This window comes from Vipera berus, assembly GCF_964194415.1.
Source record: "Vipera berus genome assembly, chromosome: 1".
NCBI classification, from domain to species: domain Eukaryota; kingdom Metazoa; phylum Chordata; class Lepidosauria; order Squamata; family Viperidae; genus Vipera; species Vipera berus.
In genome coordinates this window covers 294,695,144-294,716,793 of record NC_138202.1, presented here as the reverse complement: position 1 = coordinate 294,716,793, position 21,650 = coordinate 294,695,144, and the positions used below count along the sequence as shown (strand labels likewise).

The window sequence follows — 21,650 nt, the reverse complement described above, 5'->3', positions numbered from 1 at the left end:
CTCATGGCCATAAGAGGAAGCTAGTAACGTAGCTTCTCTCTCTCTCTGAATTCACTGATCTCTACTGTTACTGTTTTTGCTCTGCTGTTGGTTTACTACTGTTGTAACCTGAACTGTGTATTGACCTCTGGACCGGTAAGAAGACTTTGTAGTTTGGATTACTCCTTGGACTGTTGCTATTGTGTATGACTTGGACTGTTTATTTTTGACTGTGCATTTTTGTTTTTACACCACCTCAAAGTAAAATACTTTTTGCTTTTAGAACTCAGTGTACTCCTGTGTGTGACTTTTTTACTACTCTCAGTACCCATTCCTTGTCTGTGCAACTCTTTGGTAGCACAAGGAGACCTCTGCACACTAAATTCCTTAACATTGGTTATGGGCCCAGGCCTGTACTGAGAGTAAGTACACACAGTATTCCTAGCTGAGTTTGTATTTGGTGTAAAATGGCACAGGAACTGTTGTCAGGCATCTCCTGGATAACCCGGTTGGATGGGACAAACTATGTTTCCTGGTCCACTAAATGCTGCTTGCTTTTGCGCAAGGAAGGACTATGGGCTGTTGTAAATAACCCACCAGATACTACTGCTTGGGATCCAGATGACGAAGAGGATGTAAAGAAGTTAGACAACTTTAAACGTAGCAATGAGAAAGCTCTTTGCATTATTGGACTAACACTGAATGACCAGCAGCTTGTCCATATTCGTGGTGAGGAGTCTGCTGCTAGGTGTTGGGATGTTTTGCGAAGGCTTTATGTTCGTGACAGTGTGGGTGCACATATACACCTTACACGTAAGCTGTTTAGGGCTCGTTTGCAGAAGAATGGAGATATGCTGACCCATTTAAATTACATGAAGGCAACTTTTCAAGAGCTTCATGAAAAGGAGCTGATTTTTTCAGAGTTGCATCAGGTCTACATTATTCTGTCATCTTTGGATGAGAGTTATGATGGGTATGTTTCTTCTTTGGAAGTCCTGACCAGAGAGGAACTGACATTGACTAACATTACTGGGAGACTGCTGGAAGAGTCCAGAAGAAGGCGTGACAGAGACCAGCTGAGAGAGACACAGCCACAAGAGGAGCAGCAATTTACTACTGCTTACAACATCAAGAAATGTTATTCTTGTGGGGCTAAAGGGCATATAGCCAAATTCTGTAGAAAGGGTAAAAAACAGAATGTAAATAGCAGTGGGAAGGCTAAGAAGAGCATTGGTTTGACTGTTTCTGATGAATCAACATCCAGAAATAATGAATTGTGGGTTGTTGATAGTGGGGCTTCACAATGCATAACTAAAGTGAAAAAGAGGTTTATTAATATGAAAAACAGCAACCAATATGTTTCACTAGCAAACGGTTGGAAGATGAAGGCCTCTGGTGAAGGTAATTCCTATTGTCCATGCATTGATGAACAGTTACCTATGTTATATATACCTAAGCTAAGATTCAACCTGTTATCTGTAAGGGAATTGGTTAAAGTTGGGTTTGTGGTAACATTCAGAGGGGAGCAATGCACTATTGAGAGGAATGGAACCTGTGTAACTGCTAATTTGAAAAATGGTTTATTCGTTCTCACAAGTAACCAGGTTAGTACAGTTAAAGCTAACTCAATATGTGAGAACAAGAAGCCACATGATGAATGTATACATTTATTGCATAGGCGGTTAGGGCATGTAAACTTTAACTCACTACGTAAAACAGTGGAATTAGTAGAGGGAGTTAAACTGAAGCCATGTAGTAAGTATTTGAATTGCAATGCCTGTAATCAGGAAAAGAGTAAGGCAAGTCCGGCAAACAGGATAAACAGCTTCAAAACAACTGTTCCTTTGGAAGTTGTGTTTGCTGATTTAATTGGACCCATGAAACCAAGTTTAGGAGGGTCATGTTATATTTTAAGTATCCTGGACCACTACTCTCGTTATGGTTTTTGTTATCTGCTTAAGTCAAAGGCAGATACTTTCCAACAATTTGCAAACTGGCTGAAGTTCGTGGAGAGAAAAACAAAGAGAAAGGTTCAGTGCATAATTACTGATAATGGCACTGAATTTACAAATAAGTGTTTTGTTGATATGCTACAATCAGCTGGCATTGAGCATAAACGTTCAGCCCCTTATAGGCCTCAACATAATGCTTTTGTTGAGAGACGTGGGCAAACGTTACAAGCCATGATGAGAACCATGTTACAAGATTCTGGCTTAACAGATAGACTGTGGGGGGAGGCAGCAAAATGTGCAAACCATGTTCTGAATATAGTTGTTAATACTTCTACTGGTAAAATACCATATACAATATGGCATGGTAGAAAACCAAACCTTGATTACCTGCACACGTTTGGCACCCCAGCTTGGGTCCACATTCCTGCACAACTCAGGAGTAAAGGCCAACATAGGGCTAGGCAATTATACTTCGTAGGTTACGAAGCTAACCACAGATCCTATCGTTTCTGGGAACAGGGCACAACTAATGTATATAACAGTGCTAGTGCAAAATTCCTTGAGCACGTTGGTTGGGATAGGTTAGAGCAAGAAACTGTTAATACTGATCCTCTAGTGTTTGAGGACTCCTCTGATAACGTAACTAGTAATGATAATACATCTCCTGTAAATATAAAAGATGAAGAGGAGATAGGGGAGATAATAGATGAATCAGAGGAAGGAAAGGAGACAGAAATTCAAAGCCCTGTAATTCCTTGGCGTTCAACGCGCATCAGACATCCACCTGATCGCTATGAAGCTAGTATAGTATGTCAAGTTAGTGTAGAGCCATCTAACTATGATGAGATCAGGATGTATCCTGAAAAGGAACAGGCATCATGGAAAGCTGCAATGAACAGGGAGTTGAAGTCTTTGCAGAATCTTAAGGTTTATGTAAAAGCTAAACTGCCACCTGGTGAGCAAGCTATAGGTTGTAAATGGATATATAAGTTAAAGAAGGGTGTAGACGGGACTGTAACCCATAAGGCACGTTTGGTTGCACAAGGTTTTGCCCAAACTACTGAGGATTATGACGAAGTGTTTGCACCCAGTCTAAGGGCAACTACTTTAAGAGCAGCTTTAGTATGGGCGGCTAAAAACCAATATATGGTTACCCATGTAGATGTTGAAACTGCATATTTACATGCTCCATTGCAACATACTATTTATTTAAGAATACCACCAGGATTGACCAGTGATAGAGACCATGATTGTTGGGAGTTAAAGAAAAGCCTCTATGGATTGAAACAATCAGGCTATGAGTGGAATAAATGTATAGTTAATGAGTTAAGTGCATTAGGTTTTGTAGCCAGTAATGCTGATCCTTGTTTGTTTAGAAGGGAACACAACGGAGCATTATCTTTTCTTTTATTATTCACAGATGATATTGCAATAATAACAAAAACTGAGTTAGAAGCACAAACCATCATTTCAAGATTGCAAAATAAATTCACAATTAGAAATCTTGGAGAAATAAGCCACTATTTGGGGTTAGATATTGTTAAAACGAATAGGGGTTTTAAGGTGTCGCAAGCCAGTAAGATATCTCAGTTATTAAAGAGATACAATATGGAAATGTGTAAACCAGCAAAAACTCCGATGGCTATGGATATTAAGGACACTAATGTTGAGAGTCCTGTATTTGATAAGACTATGTACCAATCTTTGATAGGAAGTCTTATGTATCTGAGTAATTGGACTAGACCTGATATTTCTTACTGTGTAAATCAATTGGCTAGGTACAACAATAATCCAACTGTTAGACACTGGCAATCAGCTAAGCGAGTATTAAGGTATTTGAAGCAAACTATTCACTACTCGTTATATTTAGAGCCAAATCGTGAGTTAATCCTTACTGCATATGCAGATGCGAGTTTTGCCTCTGATTCAAACAGTCGTAAATCTACCTCAGGGTTGGCTATAATGTTGGGTGATTCTTTGATTGGATGGAAGTCTATTAGACAAAAACACATAAGCTTGTCTACAATGGAGGCTGAATTTTCATGTCTATCAGTGTTGTGTACAGAACTGCTAGTGTACAAACAATTATTGTTAGATATGGGTTTAAATGTAAATGATCCATTTATTGTGTATGAGGACAATCAAGCTGCAATAAAGATGGCTAATAATGCTGCAGTAAGAACAAGATCTAAACATACTGATCTTCGTTATTTAAATGTCAGACAATGTGTCAAAGATAAATTAATACAGTTAGAGTATTGTCCATCTGATGTAAATATTGCAGACCATTTTACGAAGGTACAAAGTGCTGTGAAACACAATGCTAATTGTGAAAGAATGTGCATAAGATTGTAAGAGTTATATATTATTCTACCCAAAGGGGAGAATGTTAGGCATATGGTGTTAGCCTACAATGTTGGGTTGAAAATATATTAACCATAATGCTATGTCTTTAAGAAGTTAATTGGCCAATGGGTGTGTAAGTGTTCTCATGGCCATAAGAGGAAGCTAGTAACGTAGCTTCTCTCTCTCTCTGAATTCACTGATCTCTACTGTTACTGTTTTTGCTCTGCTGTTGGTTTACTACTGTTGTAACCTGAACTGTGTATTGACCTCTGGACCGGTAAGAAGACTTTGTAGTTTGGATTACTCCTTGGACTGTTGCTATTGTGTATGACTTGGACTGTTTATTTTTGACTGTGCATTTTTGTTTTTACACCACCTCAAAGTAAAATACTTTTTGCTTTTAGAACTCAGTGTACTCCTGTGTGTGACTTTTTTACTACTCTCAGTACCCATTCCTTGTCTGTGCAACTCTTTGGTAGCACAAGGAGACCTCTGCACACTAAATTCCTTAACAAAAGGTTCGCCACCACTGCCCTAGGCACTAGGCCTGTGGAAACTCACCTTGTGAAGAGTGAGAGATCCTTTGCTTTCTTGACTGTTTTGCTGCTTCCTTCGGTGTGTTCGCAGAGAATGGAAGTCTAAAGTACCGCGAGATCATGCAAGATCAGTGGCACAAGATCTCACGCTAGTGATCTCGTGTGATCTCACGGTACTTTAGGCCTCTGTTCTCTGCAAATGGAGACCTAGTGGAGATCTGCAGCAAAAGGCTTTGCAAATGCAGGTAAGGGTTGAAACTTCAAAGCTTTCCCTCCGTTTGCAAAGCCTTTTGCAATCTTTGCAAAAAGACTTTGCTGCCGAGGCCAGGAGAGGCTTCCACGTGCCTTTGGAGGTCTGTTCTGGGCACCAGATGTCTCATCCATGCTCCTGCTGCCCACAACAGAGGCTGGGGGAGGCTTCTGTGGGCCTGTGAAGGTCTATTCTGCATGTTGGAGGCCTCGTCCAGGCCTCTTCCACCCAAACGGAGGCCAGGGGAGGCTTCCTCAGGCCTCCGGAGTTCCATTCCACACATTGGCAGCCTTGTCCAGGCTGCTGCCGCCCAGAACAGAGGCTGGGGGAGGCTTCTGCAGGCCTCCAGCGGTCCGTTGTGTGCATCAGAGGCCTCCTGCAGGCCTCGATGCCCGGAACGGAGGTCAGGAGTGGCAACTGTGTGGCTCCAGAGTTGGGGGGAGCAGGAGATAGGTACCGCAAACACCGCAAAAGTTCAGGCACCCATTCTCTGCAAAAGAGGATGGGTGCCTGAATTCACACAATATTATGGCACGCAGGAGCTTCCATCAACTCTCCTCTGCCTCAAAAGCAGGAATCGCAGAAGAGAGGAGATGGATCTTTTCAAGGTATGTGAGTCTGGTGGGGCAGGAAGGAGGGGGAAGCATGGGGTATCTTAGTGAGTCGAGAACTTGGGGGCCTGTTCCATCACTAGGACCCCCCCCGTTGCCTTCCCTACCTTGAGATACCGCATGTGCGCTTAATGAACCACGCATTCGCCCATGTATTAAACTAGTAAATGTGCGGGCAAAAGCAGGGAGTGATCTCGTTCGAGGTACGAGATTCACTGCCACAAATTTTTAAGTTACGAATGGAATGGGCAGGCTCCATTACAATCGTAACTCGACTACCTAAAACTTTAAAGTGTAGAGCTGGTGTCAGGAGAGTAAAAGCACAGAGCATTAGACTGAGGACAAAAATGGTTTCTGTAATTGGGCTCACAGTACAAAGAAAATAGCAGCAGCATACAGCTGCTCAAAGAAGAAGGCAAAACTAGTTACAGATAAAAGCAACTAATAGCTTTAGGCAGTCTTAAAAAGCAACCTTTGTGTGTTGTACTAACAAATTGTACAACAATTTGTTGTACAATTTCCTAGTAAGCTATATGAAGAGGCAGGATTGAAGCTTGATTAAAATATAGTCAGTAAGTGCTTCATTACTTTGAATTCTATATCTCTAGGAGGTGATGAATTACATCCATGGATAGTAAAAGACATAAGAGTTTGGCCATATCTTTATGCATTGTATTTCAGGCATGTAAGAGTTAGCGAATTGTCCGATGATTAGAGGAGCAAATGTCTATATCTTCAAAAAGGGAAGGTTTTTATGACTACAAATCAATCATTGTGATATTAATGCCTGAAAAGATTCTAGAGCATATAATAATTTATTTGTAAGCATTTTGAAAACAATGTGGTAAGTACTAGTATATCAGGTGTGCATTTATCAAGAACAGATCCTCTTATCTCACTTTTTGATTAGGCAACTTATTTAATTGATATCAGGCTTCAACAAAGCATTTGGCAACATGCCTTACCTTTATAATATACAGATTAGCAAGCACTCTGTATGTGCTGAATGGCATGACAATAGATGGATAGTTGGTCCAAACTATACTGAAAAGTGTTATTGGAAACAGTTCTTCATAAGTTACAGGTTTCAGGTGGGATGCCACAAATTAAATATTACCAGTTTTTCATTATTTTCATGAATGAATTGGATGAAGTACTGCAAATGTTTATCAGATTTCCAGATGCTAGAGATTTGGGTGGGATAGCTAATGTCTCAGTTTCACATTAGTTTTCTGCCTTCTGTTTTGGAAAAATGGGCTAAAAATAATAGAATGAAATTTTAAACAGGCAAGTGCAAAATTGTCCTTTGGAAAAAATATATGCATGTACAAAATTGGAGATTAACTTCCATGGTAACAGTACTTGTGAAAAAAGATGTTGGAATAATAGCTATAAATATCTGTGCACCTAGATCTCTGCTCCACACTACCAGGTTCAAGTTTTCCTCAAGGTTAAATTCGAAGTGCTGGTAATGACCTGTAAAGCCTCACATGCTTGAGGTTGGTTATCTGAGGGAACACTTCCTAATTTCATCTATGTAGAGTTAGGTGGAGCAGTAAGGGGCATGTTGCATCGGATGGGACTTACTTAGGAGGAGATCTTTTTCTTTAGTGGCACCTGCATTTTAGAACATCACTCACAAGTCAGATTGGCCCTGATCTTGGTGGCCTTCTGGAAGGTCCTGAAAACATAGCTTTACAATCTGGCCTGAAAGTCTAGTAACGTACGGTATGAAATCTACAAAGTGGATACAGGGAGTCCTCACTAACCAGGTTTTCAGTGGCAATTGAAATTATGACAGTGGTGAGCAAAGGGACTTACACTCTGTGTCTGAAGTTATGGTTGCTCCACCGCCCCTGTGATCTCATAATAAAAATTCAGGTGCTTGGCAGTCTGCTCACACTTATGACTGGAGGGGCATTGCAGCTGTCCCCACCTGCCTATCTTTCCTCCCACCTCAGCTGCCCATATGGTCCACCAGCATGCTCAAAGCTGCTCTGGTCCAGGTCACCTCTGCCCAACTAGGCTTGGGAGGCCTCAGCTTACCACCCATCCCACAAGGCCCAGGAGGCCTCATCTGATTAGAGAGTCCACCAGCATATGCATAATACTTATCTTTAGGGGTTTTCTGCAATTGCTGACAGGCCTACTCAGCCTACTAAGTCTGCCTGTCACCATTCTCCAAGTGGCACCCTTCTCACAATTGCACGATTTGGAGAATGAGTTTCTGAACACCACAATTGTGGGCTCCATTCTCACAATCATTTGGAAGGTTACAGGATCACTGTCTCCCAATTACATTAGCTCAACTAATAGAATTTGTAAGGAACAATTGCTAGTGATTCCACATTTTCAGAATATGAGGGGATCCAGGTTTCTATTGGAGATCAGTCTCCTGGCCCACCAGCCTTTAAGAAGCTATCAGAAGCTATTATTCAGTAGAGCATTGTTGCAATTTTCTTAATTTATTGCCCTGTTTTTTATTTCATTCTGTTTAATTTATTGTCATTTATGTTGGTATTCAGCATAGCTTTTTAAAATTATTTTGTTGTGTTTACTGCAATATCCGGAGAGTCTATTTATTATGGCATGATATAAATAAACTTTCCCTTAAAGGCAGGTACTGGCTTACTGTTCTACAGATGTCAGACTTTTTTTGCATGTGGAACAAAGAGACGTTCAGCAATTTCTTCCAGTTATACCCCAGAGAATCCTCTCACTCTTTTGAGGGACTCACTCAAAGGAGCCACAAAAGATGCTGAAACCGTAGATGAGTACAGAGAACAACAAAAAGATGATAAGGGTTCTAGAGACTAACCTATATGAGGTTAAGGGAACTCGGCATATCTAGCCTAATGCAGGGAAAGATTAAGGAAGACATGATAGCAGTCTACAGTTAAAGACAAGAAGCAATGAGTGAAAGTTTGTTAAAGAGAGATCCTATCTGGAACTAAGGTGAATTTTCCTGACAGCGCAAAAAAAAAATGGCTACTACCTGTTCGTTGGATAGAAGCTGCAAGTCCATGAGGACCACCAAATTGTGCACTGGCAGGTTGAACTAAAAATGAAACTCACCAAACCCAGGGGCCACCTTCAGTGGTGCAGCTAGAGAATGTCTCTTTTCATGCCTCCTTTCGCTCTGTAAATCAAAGAAAACACTGGGATCCATGTGAGAAAAGAGGTTGGGTAGGTATGAGCCAATCCTGAGCCCAGTTGCCCCCTCATTTCAAGTGGTGATTATGGTTTCGCTTGGACAGCACACTAGATCTTCAAGAACAGTATGTGAGGTGGAATTCATGTTTGGGGACTGTTGAATTCAGTTGGGCTAGGCTAGAGGAACTGTAGAGAATGTGCTTTTATCAAGCACACAAACGTTATTCAGTACGGTTCCTCTCGCTGTAATCTTTTTCCTTTTTGAAATTCTTTGAAGCATTGAAATGATCACAGTTGTATTCCTTGTTTTTTAGCTAAACTATACCTTTTTATTAGATTACTTTTGTTCTATTGCTTATTATTATACTCTTGTCTTTGTGATAAATAAAATCTACAGTATATGTTTAGATTTGTTGCTCTTCATTAATGTATTGAATAGTTTAGAAAATAGAATATGATCATTCATGTATGTATATTAATATTAATTATTATTATTATTCTCATTGAGTAGCAGTTAATTTCTTCTTTATTAACATAATACATCCAACTATGCCAGAGATATTAATCTTCTCTTTACAATTTTTTCCTGTACCCTAATTGTGGATAATATGTGCCCACCCTACTGCCCCTTTCACACTTGTTGCTGATATGCAACATCAAGCTGCTCAAGCTGACATGCCATAGGATATTTGAAATTGCAAGATAACAACTTCTGGTGGACCAAACATATCCTTTCTCTAATACACCTTGATGTGATGACAAGTCCCTAATATACCATGATATAATGATGTATTTAGAGAATGTCAAGTTAGCATGAGTAGATGTATACTACAGTCAGATGGACAAATGAATTATTGCTATTTTTGTCAGAGTACTGTTACTTGATGGGTTACAAATGAATAAACCAGGATGTCGAATAATCATATACTGTATATTTCAGCAATACTTTGCCTCAAAGATTTTTGCCTGGAGATTTAGTTCTTTACTAAGAACAATACTTTTCAATACCTTGTCATGGAACTGATGTAAGAAAACAACTTGATTTTCTGTTAATCTTTCTATTTGAAATTATTTATTTTAGGCTCAGATTGCCTTCCTTCAAGGAGAAAGAAAAGGTCAAGAGAATTTGAAGAAGGATTTAGTGCGAAGAATAAAAATGTTAGAATATGCTCTTAAACAAGAACGGTATGGCACTTAAGTTGTAGATACCTTATGAGCTGTTAACTGTTAAATGCAAGAACTATTTACTATCTTATGTCAAAATCAATACTGAGTGTCTTTTCCCTATTCTTCTCTCCAGTACAAAATAAAATGTTATGAAATAATCTATAACGTAAGTGCAAGTCATTTAAGTATAATAGGAAATGTTTGTAAAAAAAACACCCAGCCACCTTTAATTCATATTTTTTATAATTTTATTAAAAAGTTTAAAAAGTAAAGTTTAAAACTAGTGTAAAGAAAATGGAAAAGAGAGAGCTAAAAATGGAACAGAAGAAAAATACAAAGAAGTGGCTTCTGATCTTTACAGCAAGTTCCATCATCTTCTCCAACCATTCCTCCATTGTGGATAGTGCTAATTTTTTTCCATCCTTATGCATTCAATAATCTTGCTGCAGTTGTCACACACAGAAGCAAACTTTTTTTCCCAACTTTTGTACATTAATCCCAAAAGAAAAAGCTCTGCTTTCAATTATATATTATTCTTTAAAATCCTCTAAATCAGTGTATGTATTTGAATCCAGAATTTTTTTAGCTTTCTTACATGTCTACCAAGCATGATAAAGTATTCCTTCTTGATGTTCACATTTCCAATATGAATTTAAAGTGCCTTTATATATTCTAGACAATTTCTCTGATATCGTATAACAATGCCAGATCATTTTATAAAATTCTCTTTAAGATTATAACATAGTGTAAATTTCAATCCTTTCAGGCTTGTATTTTCCCACTGTTCCTTCTATATATTATAATCAAACTTTTAGCCCACTGTATCATACATTCTTTTATTTTTTTTCTTCTGTTTCAAATTTCAACTAATTTATATATTTTAGCAATTACCGGTATATGTTCATCATTTGTACATAATTGCATTTCAAACTAACCCTTCAAGTGTTCAAAACATAAATTCTTTTGTGTATTTTAAATTTTTCTAATAATTGTAAATAGGAAAACTTTGGCAACTATACCAACAGTTTTTCTCTTGATTTTATTTTGTATTTCCCTTGACATAATTCTAATATCTCATAGTAAGTTAGCCATTTGTGTTTGCCTATTACTGGATTTATTGTCTATAAAATGCCACTTGTGTTGAGAACCATAAAGGTGTTTTGGGGTACAACCTGAGTTTGTATCTTGCATACTCTCAGTATTGCATTTCTGACATAATGATTTTTTTAAATCCTGCCACGGATACTCATACCATTTAAATATCAAGCCATGTCCTAAAAGCCTTCACTTAGCAATACTCATTCTTTCATTCAAACCAAACAGTAAGCAGCAATATGCAATTTCAAATCAAGTAAACTCAATCCTCCTCTTCCTTTGCATCCTGTAACACCTTATATTTAACTTGCCACATCCTTTTGCCACTGTTTAAATGGTGCATCAGTTGTCAAAACAGAATTGTCTATGGAGATTCTCAGTCATCCAGGTTATAGTTATCCCAAAGATGCTTTTTCACGAGGTAACTGGACTTTCTTGTTTTTCTTTGAAGACGTTTTGCTTCTCATCCAAGAAGCTTCTTCCACCATCCAGTCAGAGGTGACGAAGCTTCTCGGATGAGAAGCGAAATGTCTTCAAAGAAAAACAAGAAAGTCCATTGCCTCATGAAAAAGCATCTTTGGTAGTGGTGGGATTCAGCCAGTTCGCACCAGTTCGTCAGAACCGGTAGCTCATTTTTTGTTGCCCAGGCCCAGAATGGACTTCCGGAAGTGGCATCCACGCAGAGAACCAGTTGTTCACATATTTGAATCCCACCACTGATATTTGGATCAAAACAGAATTATTTCAGACATAGCAGGTCTTGTCTGAAACAAAAACATCATTCTAGACAGGACCTCGATACATAAGATCAGAAAGATGAGCAGCTTGTAATATTTTCTATCGCTGAAGTTTCTTTTACTAGTTTTCTTAATTTGAAATAAGCTTTGTGGTAATTTATTGCATTCTGAAAACTCTGATCAAGTGAGATAAGAGATGATAAGAGAGATGAGCAATCAATTTGTAAATACTGAGTGCAGATGAAAATAAAGCACCATTCTAATTTTAATTTCTGACACATCAATTAGACTGTGTTTTCTTAAGCACTATATTATATACTCTCCAAATTTTTAGATTCCGAGCAATCAAAATCATGCCCATGTGAGTCCATAATATCCTAAAAACATATTGCCTATACCTATTTTAAATGCTTAAGATTACTTAGTGTAATTTTGGTTTTATATGTATATGTAAATCAATATTTATAATGGTTATGTTTATTTTTCCATTCATATCAATTTATGTAAAGCTTTTGCTAAATATCTTAAAGTAGAAATCACATAAGTAGGAACCTTGCAAAGATCTCATTTTTTTATCCCAAATACCATTCGTAGAATTGACATTACTGAGAAATTAGAAAGGTGATATTATTCCAGATATTAAAGAAAAGTTGTTGGATTTGTTTGATCTATCTGTTTTGGAAAAGGCAATATTTTCTACCAATCAAGGCGTGCAGCAATATCTTTTACTATGGCAGAGATCTTTACAATAATAATTTGTACTGATTATATCATAGGTATATATTTATTAGTAAACCAGTGACCATGTATAAAATATACAATAGATTTTTTTCTGTTTCTTTTCCTTCTTAATTGCATTTTTTGTTTTTTTGCCATTGTTTAAAGATTGCTTTGTTAATTGTATATGTTAATAATTCTAAATAAAAAACAAAAATATTTTAAAAAATATTTGTTAATTCCAATTTAGTATTATAAATTAATCTAATCGCATATAGAAAAAAGCCAAGGACAAGAATGTTTGAGTAAAAATCTTACTTAAAATAGTTGGTTCTAAAATTCATCAAACTGCATCTGTGTTGTTTGCATGCTAATATTAAGCAGTTTTTTCTAAGAAATAAAGTATCCTAATAAACGTAATTGACATTCTTCTATCTTTTAAACATGATTCTCAGCAATCCGATTTACCTAAGCATTATTTTTATTAAACGATCTCCACAAAAAGTACATGATAATGAATTTATAATGTTTAAGATGTTTAGACTCCATTGTTTTTATTTATATGAAATTCTTTTGAGTTATAATCTTTTTTACAAACCATAACATCAGCAAAAATGCAAAACTAAAGAGATTCTAATGTGATTATTTTAAGACTATAGTTTCCTTGTAGATTATGTCATGATATTTTTCTTAGCAACTTTTTGTCTCTCAGTTTAGCAGCAGTTCTTATTTTTTTTTGTACATAGAATATTTGCAGACTAGTTAAGTATAGCTGAATTGGATTTGTGATTGTAACTTGTCAATAAACATTTTAAATAAAAACTGCATGAAATTAATTTATCCACATTTGTAATTTATATACTTTCAGTATGTATAAAGCATTGATTTTTTTAAAAAAAAAATAGAGAACATTTTGAATACATCTATGCTTGTGGGAATATGTAGTTATGAAAGAGAAAGGGGATAATGGTGCTTTCCTACCCTGATTAATTCCTCTTTCCTTTATAGAGCTAAATATCACAAATTAAAATATGGTACAGAGCTGAACCAGGGAGAGATGAAGCCACCAAATTATGATTCTGGTAAGAATTAATTTGTGCAGAGCAAAGCAGTTGAGACAGAAGAAAAGACAAAGCTGTCATTTTGTCAAGAATGATGGTCTGGAATAGTTTAGCATGAAATAGTGTTTAGGGCTCATAAGAGGCTGTTCCTTTTCACATGTGGTTCTTCCTTCTATGCTTGGCGCACAGACAGTCCTGTAACTTAAGTCTTCAATTTTGTCTCAACTGTGCCTGTATTTTACAGCATTACAATCACAATGAGTGATCTGGGTAAATTACTTGATAGGCCTCTTTTCACTTTTTGTTGTAGTTAGTCAGAAAAATAACTTAGTTACATGTAAGAACAACTGGACAAAAACCTATGCATGAACTTTTTACATAGAATTTGTAAAATATTTGCTACTTAACAATTAATTGGGAAAGCAGATAGTAAAAGTAATATAAACAATATGGGATTCAGATTAATTGCATTGGAGGTGATTAGATAATTGAAATGGATGGATTTCTTGGATTCAAACTCAATTTGACACTGACTTCACTTCTTATAAACTTATTTTAGAATAGAAAACCACTGTAGGCAATGATAATATATTGTCCTTTCAGTACTATTAACCTAAAGTGTTCTTATTTTCTGTTTGCAATTGTAGGAATTCAGTGTATAGTCTTTCTACATGTTTTCATTGCCATTAAACATGCCTTTAAACGTGCTCTGTAGAGTATTTGCTGCAGAAATATACCTTTGGGAGTAACCATAGAATAATATCCAATGTGTATTATATTTATTTAAAATTTTGTACAGTATGTTTTGATTTTGTTTCACTATTTAAATAGGCTGGAAATATTTAATCAGTGCTAGACGATAAATTTGCACAAAACTGACTCCTCTTCTAACGTTATAGTAATGTTAGTCTTGTCTATGTTTTTCAGATGAAGGAAATGAAACTGAAGTTCAGTCACAACCTAATAGTCAGTTAATATGGAAACAAGGGCGACAGTTACTCAGACAGTAGGTTGTCTAAGAATAATAAACTTAATAATGACTTCATAATATGGTGGGAACAACCAAAATATTAGTATCTATGCTATGATGATTGCAAGTAATTGGATACTATTAGTTCCTCTTTTCCTTAACTTGCAAAAATTATTTCACTGTGGTAAAATTGACAGTTTTTATAATAAAATTGCTTATATGCTTTATTCATAAGATGTTATTTTTATTTTATTTCTTGTAATGTTTGGCTTATAAAACTCACTGCTCTGAATTCAGTATCTCCTCCCAAAGTAAGATGAAGAGAGGAGCCAATTATTGCTTGGTTTCCCCTTTATAAAAGAATATAGCTGAAGATGTGTGAGGAATTTTTCTTCTTGACTAACATAATGAATAATTGTGTATGCATGGATAGAAAAGCTCTCTACTTTTCATGGGAGTTGTAGAGGCTGGTACTGCAGGAGACATCCCCTCTGCAGCTGGTACAAGTTGATTTGTAAGCCTGTTGCGTCAGGCAAAGCCACATTATTCCTCTTACTACTTAAATTGTTGATCAGTTCTGGGTAGATTGTATCAAATGTTTAATACATTGGTAGCTCCTGAATAACTGCAGTGTAATTGTTCATACAGATACCTGCAAGAGGTGGGATATACTGACACAATCCTGGATGTGAAGTCAAAACGAGTACGAACGTTGCTGGGTCTTTCATGTGATGGTCCAGAGAAGGAAACTGACAAAAACCAAGAATCAATGGTGAACGGCACTGATGTTGAGATTAAACAAAAAGTGATGATTGGGTAAGTGTTCTTAATAATGAGAAATTGTAGAAATTGTACTTTAAAAATCTCTGTGTTAAAAATGTAGTATTATATGTTACACCGATATGATAGAATGTGGATGCTGTTTTTAAAGGAAGAAGCAGTTTCTCTCTCCTCATTTCTGTTTTTGTAAACTATGCAGTTATTATACTGAATGGAAGAAAAACCCCACCGCATGATTTTTTACTTCTTTCCCCAACCAATGCTATGCAGTTTTGAAAGACATAATGATGTGGTATGTCATGTTCTCAACACTAGCATTGTCTCTGTAAGAGAAAAGTCAAGAGACCCAGTGATGATCACTGTTTACTTTCCCGATGGCATTCCAGTAATTTAGCATACTGGTATAGTGCAAGGTAGTAAATAGCTTCTGTTGAATAATTTAGAACTTGTCACGGATGGAAATTGGAAGAAAGTAAAATACAAATTGTTTGTAGGAAGACTTAATTCATGGACTCTGCATTTTTGGCGGTCTTTACTCCTCTAGGAAATGTAATTGGTGGTAATGTATTTTTATTTATTGTTACCAGAATTGTTATAAATCAATAAATGAAGCAGACTCAGGATAAGGAAACCTTCTTTAAGGGCAAATTTTGTATTTACTATTCCTCAAAGTAATTTAAGGTTGACCTGATGCTTCCTTAAGGAAGAATTAATTATTCTGTCCATGGTATTTTTATGCAAGCCAATATGTTTGCTAATGTACAGATCCCAGTGAAACTTTTATACTCAAGAGCATCGTATGAGTTCGAATGCAACTTGGAAGATTTCAAGCCCATCCATGGAAACATTATTTTGATAGTTTGACAGACATAATACTACTCACACATGTTTCATAATGTTTAATGAAAGAAATGTTGCACTTCTTCAGATCAGCAGACTCCTTTTATAAAAGATAAGTACCATATCTCAGCATGAAGCCCACAGGGATACTAAACAATTAACTTTGATATTAATATCTAGCATTTCCAGTGTTTGCTGTGAATATGAAGGGTGCATCTTGCCATTAACAATTTTTGATAAAAGAAGAACAAATCAATAAAATGCCTTTTTTTGGTATAGCCTTGCATGGTATACCAGATAGTTTTCATTTAATCTCTGCTTCTTTATTTTAATGTTTTGTTTTTTTTTGCAAATCGAGTAACCAATATTTAGATATACGTTATTTTAATACTGGAAATATAATATATAATGTATAATAAAATTTGTCAAACATTCTGATTTTTAAGATTGACTTACGAAGGGTATCATTGTAAATATTTTTTGTTAGGCAATATTGACTGAAAACTTTCATTTAATAGCTTTTTGTTTTGTTAAAATTCAAAACAGAAATATGTCTTATGTTAATTCACTGACTTAACTTCAGTTTGAAATATCATCCCTACAAAAGGTTTCATATATAGAGGAGCTGATATAAAGATTTGGGAAGAACTTAGAAATGTTTTTTTTTAAAAAAGTTGCATTTGCTATACTAGATGGAACTTTGCTTCTGAATATGAAGGCCAGTTCATCTCAACATGTCTTCTTGTTAGTTCTTACTGTTCGCAGCCTGTGGCTTGCCTGAACAGAATGAACTTGCACTAACCCAAAGAAGAGACTTGGATTTTCACTGATCATCTTCCTACATCTTCAGCCTCCTACATTGCATCAAATGTTCTAAAAGATCTCTTCATCCTCAGGAACAGATACAGAGGCTTTACAGGAAAGAGAAAGTAGAAATATGCTTTCTGCAAACAAAATACTATTTAGTGTTCTTAAAATTCAAATCCATCTTCTTTTTTCCAATATATCTTGTTCCTGGGGTTATAATTTCCACCATTCTTTGCCTCAGACTGGTTGGCCTTTTATGATAGCACATTTGACAGCATCATGAAACCAATTCCAGAAATATGCTAAAACATGTTACACCCATTGAAACAAATGCCCTAAAATTGGTTCAACATGGTTTAAATGTATAAGAATTTTTTTTAAAACCCCAAACTAGAAATCTATAGGAATATATTTAAGCATTTGTACTGAAGTACTAAGGGACGCGGTGGCTCAGTGGGTTAGGACGCTGAGCTTGTCGATCGGAAGGTCGGCAGTTTGGCGGGTCGAATCCCGAGTGCCGCGTAGCAGAGTGAGCGCCTGTTACTCGTCCCAGCTTCTGCCCACCTAGCAGTTCGAAAGCATGTAAAAATGCAAGTAGAAAAATAGGGACCACTCCGGTGGGAAGGTAACAGCGTTCCGTGCGCCTTTGGCGTCTAGTCATGCCGGCCACATGACCACGGAGATGTCCTCGGACAAGCGCTGGCTCTTCGGCTATGAAACGGAGATGAGCACCGGCCCCTAGAGTCGGAAACGACTAGCACACATGTGCGGGGGAACCTTTACCTTTACCTTTACTGAAGTACTAGCTGTCACAATTTAAGCTGATTTTCATTATGGTAAACAAAAATACTTAATTTTAAATATTTGTGCCTTTCCTAAACTCAAGCTCAGTTCAACTATGAGAATCATCATCATTTAACATATCTGGAAAGCTTTAGTGGAGAAAGGTTAATTTAGGATTAGGTTCTGTTGCTTCTCCTCTTCCTGCCATCTTCAAAACCAATGATTCACAGAGAATATGTATCATAGAGCTGAAAACTAATTTTTGCCTGAAATTAGTTCACAAAAGCTTTACTGAAAATAGGCAATAAACCATTGTTCTGTGAAAAAATATAACTAGGTATGCTTCACAGAATAAGTATAAGTTTGTGTACTATATGGTTATTTATTTTAAATTTGATGACATTTTCTTTGATTTTACTGCTGCGGTTCCCAAACTTTGTGCCATAGCTCCCTGGGGTGCCAAGTGAACTCACAGGGGTGACACAGGATATTTTAATTTTTTGAGGGAAACACAGCAGTTCTTGATGTCTTTCAGACATGATGGAAATTACTATCTTAAGGTAGATCACAGCTTGGGCTGGGGGGGGTACCCTGAAAAAAAGATTATGTGTGCCATGAAAGTTTGGAAACCTCTGTTGTACTGTTAATTTTTTATTGCATCATTCAGTATATGTTATGATACTTAATGCTTACTTTGGCTGTCAACTGCATTTAAAAACAATTATGTAAATATTTTCAATATTTCCCTACTTGTACTGTATAAAATAATTTAGAATGTGTTTATCATGACTGTGCATTTTGGGAACTGTAGTCTCAACATATTGGGAATGAATCAGGTTGGGAAAAGTGGGATTGACCTACATTTTCCTGATGTTTGTACAACATGTACCATTTAATCAGTTTTCATAACCGTGTTATGAAACTGTGCTAACATAAACCATTATATATTTTGTAATATATATTTACTTGGAAATAAGTTGCCCTGAATTTGCTGAGGCCTATTTATGAGTAAGCATGTATTGCATTTAAGTCTTGTCCTATCTTGATAGTGTCATTTACGAATATAAAACTTTTAGAAATTGTAGTTTTGCTTATGTTTCAAAGAAGTATTCTAAAGTGATCTTTCTTTGATGTTAGAGAATACCAGAGTTGGAAAAGACTTTGGAGGTCTTTTAGTCCAACCAACCCCCCTGCTCAAGCTGGAAATGCTGTATCATTTCAGACAAATGGCTGTCCAATCCCTTCTTTAAAAACTCTTATTTCAGTTAATTGTGTAGTATCTGCTTTTTTAAATAAAGAACTAATTGTGACATGCAAGTTTATAGGACCTAGGTATGAAAATAAAGCATAGTGGGAGAGATTTATTTTAGTAATTGTTTTAAATTTATTCTCTTTATTTTTTTAAAGAATGGGGGGAAAAATTGAAAATTTAACTTTTCCAGTCAATTTAAGTATTGGGACAATTGTTCTAGCTTCAGTTATTTTCTTCTTGCCTCCAATTGCTCTTCATTGTGTCAATAGAAGAATTTGCACAATTATTGTCTTTAAACAATCTTAAATAATTAGAAATATCTATAGCTTTAAACAGCAATTATTTTCTTGATTAATCTTAAGATAAGATGTAAAGTACAAACACGAACATTTTGTTTAGTGATAGAAGCACTGTTTAGTGATAGAAGCACTGTTACAATTTCATGTATGTTCATTTTCAAGTGTTATCATTAGCAGCCATGAGTCTGTGTATTTTCTCTTTCATGCTATCTTCAGTTTCACAATTGTTATCAGATTATTGCTTTTATTTGGTTGTAAGCTGCCTAGAATTGCCACTTGGCAAAATGGGCGACATATAAATTTTATAAAATAAATAAATGTTGGTAAAAAACATAAGGATCTAAATATGAATGGAGGGACCTGGGGTTGTGCAGAAAATAATAATGGTTTTCCCTAGTCCTTCTGGCTGCTTGTGCTGGAAATTGATTTTAAGGTAAAGGTGAAAATGATCAAAAAATTGTCTTCCCTTCCTTGGTTTCAGTTTCACTTGGTAATGAAATCTTAAAATCAAAAATATTTGGATGCTCCCAAAAGTAAGCTCTAAACTTGTGTAACATTATTACTATATCTCGCTTTATGTTTTTTACTTTCAAATATGTAAGTCCATCAAAAATGAAATTTGAGGTATGTTGTTGGATTTTATAAAGCTTAATGAAAAGAACCACAGGTAAATTGGTTTGTGCTGCTGTTTTAATTTTTATCTAGAAAACCAGATTTGACAGATTCTGCCTCTCTGCTAGAAACATTTAAATTCCTTGAAAATGCTGCTGCAGAATTCAGCGATGAAGAGGAAGAAGATGATATTGATGGAAGAGAGCGAACAGTCATGGATACATCAACGGTGGGCTGAAAACAAATTGGTATAATGAAGGTTGTACCAAAGGAACACTTGATCATTCACCTATTAAAAACTTTAATTGCAAAACACTTGGAAACTGATCAATGAAAACACTTGCGTATAGCAGTCCAAATATTCCTTCAATAATGGGCTTTCCAGTGTTCGGGGAATAGACCTGCAGAGAAATATCTCGAGAGGAAAAAGAAAAAGAGTTATGCAGCTATATTGCATTTTATATGAGAGTTAGAAGCCTAACTGGCTTTATATGTTTTGAGGTCTACATTTATATTAGGAGTTCCAACAAAAGAATACTTTTTAAGAGTCTGTTTTGTGTTCTCACACAAAGTAGTTATGAGAGGTTTAACTGTTCCCCAAATCTGTGGATGAGATGGCCGATCTCCAAATTTGATAAATAAATGGATATTTAATAAAATGGCCAGTTAGAAGAAACACTAGAGGTTGTTAGAAGGTTAAAGGTTGTTCTTCACCATCCTCTCCAGATCCTAGGGTGATCACTGCAATTCTCAGATGATTGTTCTAGGCAATTAGACATATTTCAAAATATAGGTATGAATTTAGATTAGCTGTTCTTTATATTTTATAAGAATGCCTCTGGCACATATAGGCTTTCCAATGAAGAGAAATTATGTTAGAGGTTGGCAATTTGTTTTGCCAGGCCAGATAAGTCATCTGATGGATATTATGTATATATAATATATAATATAATTAATGTATATTTTACTGGCTGGTACCAAAAATATATTATCTTTCTGCTTATATGTGCTTATATGTGTTTAAAAAGTGCAAACATGAGAAAAATAGCACATAATGAGAGAAAAAAATTGTCTCCCATAGATTGTGAGAAAACGAGTACTGCCTGATAACAATGAAGACAGAGATACTGAAGAAGCCCTAAAGGAATTTGACTTCCTGGCTACATCTGATGAAGGGGATGGGGAATCTAGAAGTTCAGGAGATGGTACAGACTGGGGTAAGAAGAGAAAGAAAATAGCCTAAATGCAGTAATTTACCTGGAACTGGAGAACCATCCTAGGGGAATGTTATTTTAATTCTGGACATTCAACTTGAGCTGTTTCTTAATTTAACAGAATATCTAAAAATATTGAAGTTATTGCTATCTACTTTTACAGTTCGAATTTATTGCAGTCTGTATGGTAACTGCCTATGGGGCTTCTGGAAGCAAAACAAGGAAATAAATTCCAGACAAGTTTTAACAGTCCTTCCACTTTGCCTTTTCAAGTTTAAAGTGCCCCTCTAACTTGGTCATCTCCATGAGAGCAGATTCAAACCTATAGTTTTAGATCAATAGACTAGCCCTGAATCTGTTCATCTCATTAGACAAGTATATGCGGCAAATCCTGCTTTTTCTCACATTTAAAGCCTTTGCAGCAGAGTCCGTTTCTTAATTTCATGTAGTTTTACATAGTTTTGAGTAAAGAAATAGAGAAAATTAGTT

At 36.1% G+C, this 21,650-nt stretch overlaps 1 protein-coding gene across 4 annotated transcripts in view; it reads left to right on the top strand.

Annotated features, from left to right (window-relative positions):
• STRN (striatin) overlaps positions 1–21,650 on the top strand; it is a 53,245-nt gene that overhangs the window by 7,206 nt on the left and 24,389 nt on the right. For all 4 annotated transcript variants that reach the window (XM_081314067.1, XM_081314066.1, XM_081314065.1 and 1 more), the window contains exons 2-7: positions 9,909–10,012; positions 13,552–13,625; positions 14,532–14,610; positions 15,223–15,390; positions 20,041–20,176; positions 21,029–21,164. In XM_081314067.1, the coding sequence (XP_081170193.1) occupies positions 9,909–10,012; positions 13,552–13,625; positions 14,532–14,610; positions 15,223–15,390; positions 20,041–20,176; positions 21,029–21,164 (697 nt within the window). The remainder of the gene's footprint in view (positions 1–9,908; positions 10,013–13,551; positions 13,626–14,531; positions 14,611–15,222; positions 15,391–20,040; positions 20,177–21,028; positions 21,165–21,650) is intronic.